The sequence below is a fragment of the Montipora capricornis genome, chromosome 1, assembly GCF_036669925.1.
Source record: "Montipora capricornis isolate CH-2021 chromosome 1, ASM3666992v2, whole genome shotgun sequence".
Lineage (NCBI taxonomy): Eukaryota > Metazoa > Cnidaria > Anthozoa > Scleractinia > Acroporidae > Montipora > Montipora capricornis.
Window position 1 is genome coordinate 37,165,913 of NC_090883.1, and position 2,500 is coordinate 37,168,412.

General features: G+C 36.3%; 1 protein-coding gene across 2 annotated transcripts in view; it reads right to left on the reverse strand.

Moving 5' to 3' along the window:
• The window catches only part of LOC138041402 (polypeptide N-acetylgalactosaminyltransferase 11-like), an 11,547-nt gene that overhangs the window by 5,927 nt on the left and 3,120 nt on the right, over window positions 1-2,500 (reverse strand). For both annotated transcript variants that reach the window (XM_068887176.1, XM_068887170.1), the window contains 2 exons: window positions 907-1,443; window positions 107-224 (listed from right to left, as the gene is read on the reverse strand). In XM_068887176.1, the coding sequence (XP_068743277.1) occupies window positions 107-224; window positions 907-1,443 (655 nt within the window). The remainder of the gene's footprint in view (window positions 1-106; window positions 225-906; window positions 1,444-2,500) is intronic.

Consider the following 2,500-nt stretch of genomic DNA (forward strand, 5'->3'; position numbering starts at 1 on the left):
ATAGCTAGCCTTTTAAAATACAGTAATACCCACTTCCACATCTCTTTTTCTCTCCAGGCTTTGCTATGATTTAAGGTAAATCTTACATTTTAAAAATTTTTCATACCCTAAAGGAGATCTCCAAATTCTCACCACCCCAGATGTTCATTCCTTCATCATACTGGCCAATGTCAAAAAAGTATTGTCTATCAATAGCAAATAAACCTCCTGCCATGGTTGGTGTTCTGTCAAATGAATATAATTGGGATATCACGATAACAGTCAGATGTAGCAATGTTATTAAACATGACTGAAGCATACAAAAAGAAAGTCAAGCTCCATCTCTTGGTTGTCAGAGTAACTGTTATTGTGATCTCCACCACTACCAACAATCATATTTATTGTTATTGCCTTCACCATTATTAATTTTTTCAGTGCAATAACCTTTATAATTTTTACTATTGCAACCTAGCATGAAAAAAATGAAAATAGTACAGTATTCAACATGATAATAATGGAAAATTTAAAACAAACTATCACACTTTTAGGGTAGATATTATAAGTCAACATGCAATTTCTTGCAAAAACACTTATAGCAACCTTGCAGTTGTAAACAAGGTGTTTCCACCAAAGGAGAAGGGGAGTGAACAATTTACTTTTAAACTTTATAACTTTAGTTAATTAATTCATTTATATGTAAATTAATTTGTTGCCTCTAAAGAGACAACATGGCTCTGAAATGAAAACATGAGGAATAAAATGATGCCAAACAATGAGACCTATGCCCAGTTACAACAGCGACAAAAACAGAAACAAATTATGGTTTTAAAATAGACTGGTAGGCACCAGGTTTTTACAAATCAAGAAAATTGAGAAAGGACACCCCCTCCTCTTCAAAATATTTTATTGCAGCTACCTTTGATATACCTTATAGGGCGAGTTAAATCGCCATTTTCAGCAACAAGGTAATTTGGTACCGGCTCCCAAGAAAAATGCAGTCCCCAGTTGAATCCACCACGTACTAATGGTGATGACTGGTACTCAAATGTATCTGAGCTGATCATGTCAATAACTGGGCAGACTACAGTTGTGTGATTCTCCTTTATCCTTTCCAGAAGTGGTGGCAGCCACTCTTTGTTCACCTCACAGTGGCTGTCCAGAAAAACCAGTATCTCTCCTGTCGCATGTTTAGCTCCCACCATTCTCCCCCTTATGAGTCCTTCACGCGTTAGAGTTCTGACCAACTTAACTTTGGGCAATGTACCTATATAATCTTGAAGTTTGCCTTTTAGTTCCTTCAATGTGCTATAATCATCAACTAAGATTATTTCTTGAATCAATTTCCCTTCTGATCTGTTTAGAACACTATGCACGGTTCTCAGCAATGTAGACCACGCTTCATTGTGAAAGCAGATGATGATGCTGGCTGAGGGCAAAACTGAGGAGTTAGTATTTTTGTGACACCTGAAAATAAAGAGTAAAGAAAATACAGGAGTAGAGAATGAAAAATAAAGTGTTAAAAGAAACTAATGAGGATATAGGGAATGAGTAGAGAAAATAAGAAACCCTTGTCTTTCAATACGACCAAATACAGTAACTGTACCACAACTTGAGAGAGAGTGTCTAATTGGCGTGGGTGGGTGGGTCGTGGGTTGTGGGTCGTGGGTCATGGGTCATGGGTCCCTAACCCTGACCCTGACCCTTTTTTTTTATCAACGACTGGAAATTCTCGAAAAAGACAAGACCTAAGACCTAAGACAAATTTGGACCGAGCACTGAGGGAGCTAATATATATATATACCGGTATATTTTTATCTTCAAACAAAAATGACCCACGACCCACCCACCCACGCGATTTAGCCTCACCCAACTCAAGACATTTTATTTGAAGTTGAATATTCTCATGTTACAACTAAATGGCAAGATAAAAAAGAATTTGCCAACTCTGGTAAATTAATGATTGATTTAAGATATTAGTGCACCAATATGGCATGTCTTGTAAAAACATCTTCTTGATAGCAAAACAATTTCACAATTGAATATTATTATTATTATTATTATTATTATTATTATTATTATTATTATTATTATTATTATTGTTCCAAAACATCTTTCTGTAACAATACATGTTTTACAATAAATTTAGTTACTGGTGTATGGATGGTTTTCAATCATGTGATGAGACAGCCATGTTAGTGCACAAACAATAGCAAATTATATGTCATGTTTTGCATTATAATTGAGTCAAATTCCCAAAAGACTTTTTTCTCTATTGTTCTGAGCACCAACATGGGCTGCTGTGATGTCAGGTGCAAACCATCTATACTTTAGAAAGTATTGAAAGATAATAGCTAGTGGGGCCTTTTTTGGGTTAAGAAACCAAAATACAGGGGGGCAATCAGTAAGTTGTTTTTCAGTGCACACTTGACTTCCAAGACAGATCCAGATAGCGCTCAGGGCAAGATTCAGATGCAGAGCAACCACATCCACACCTATGTAGCCCTTGGCCGCCATGCCTCCT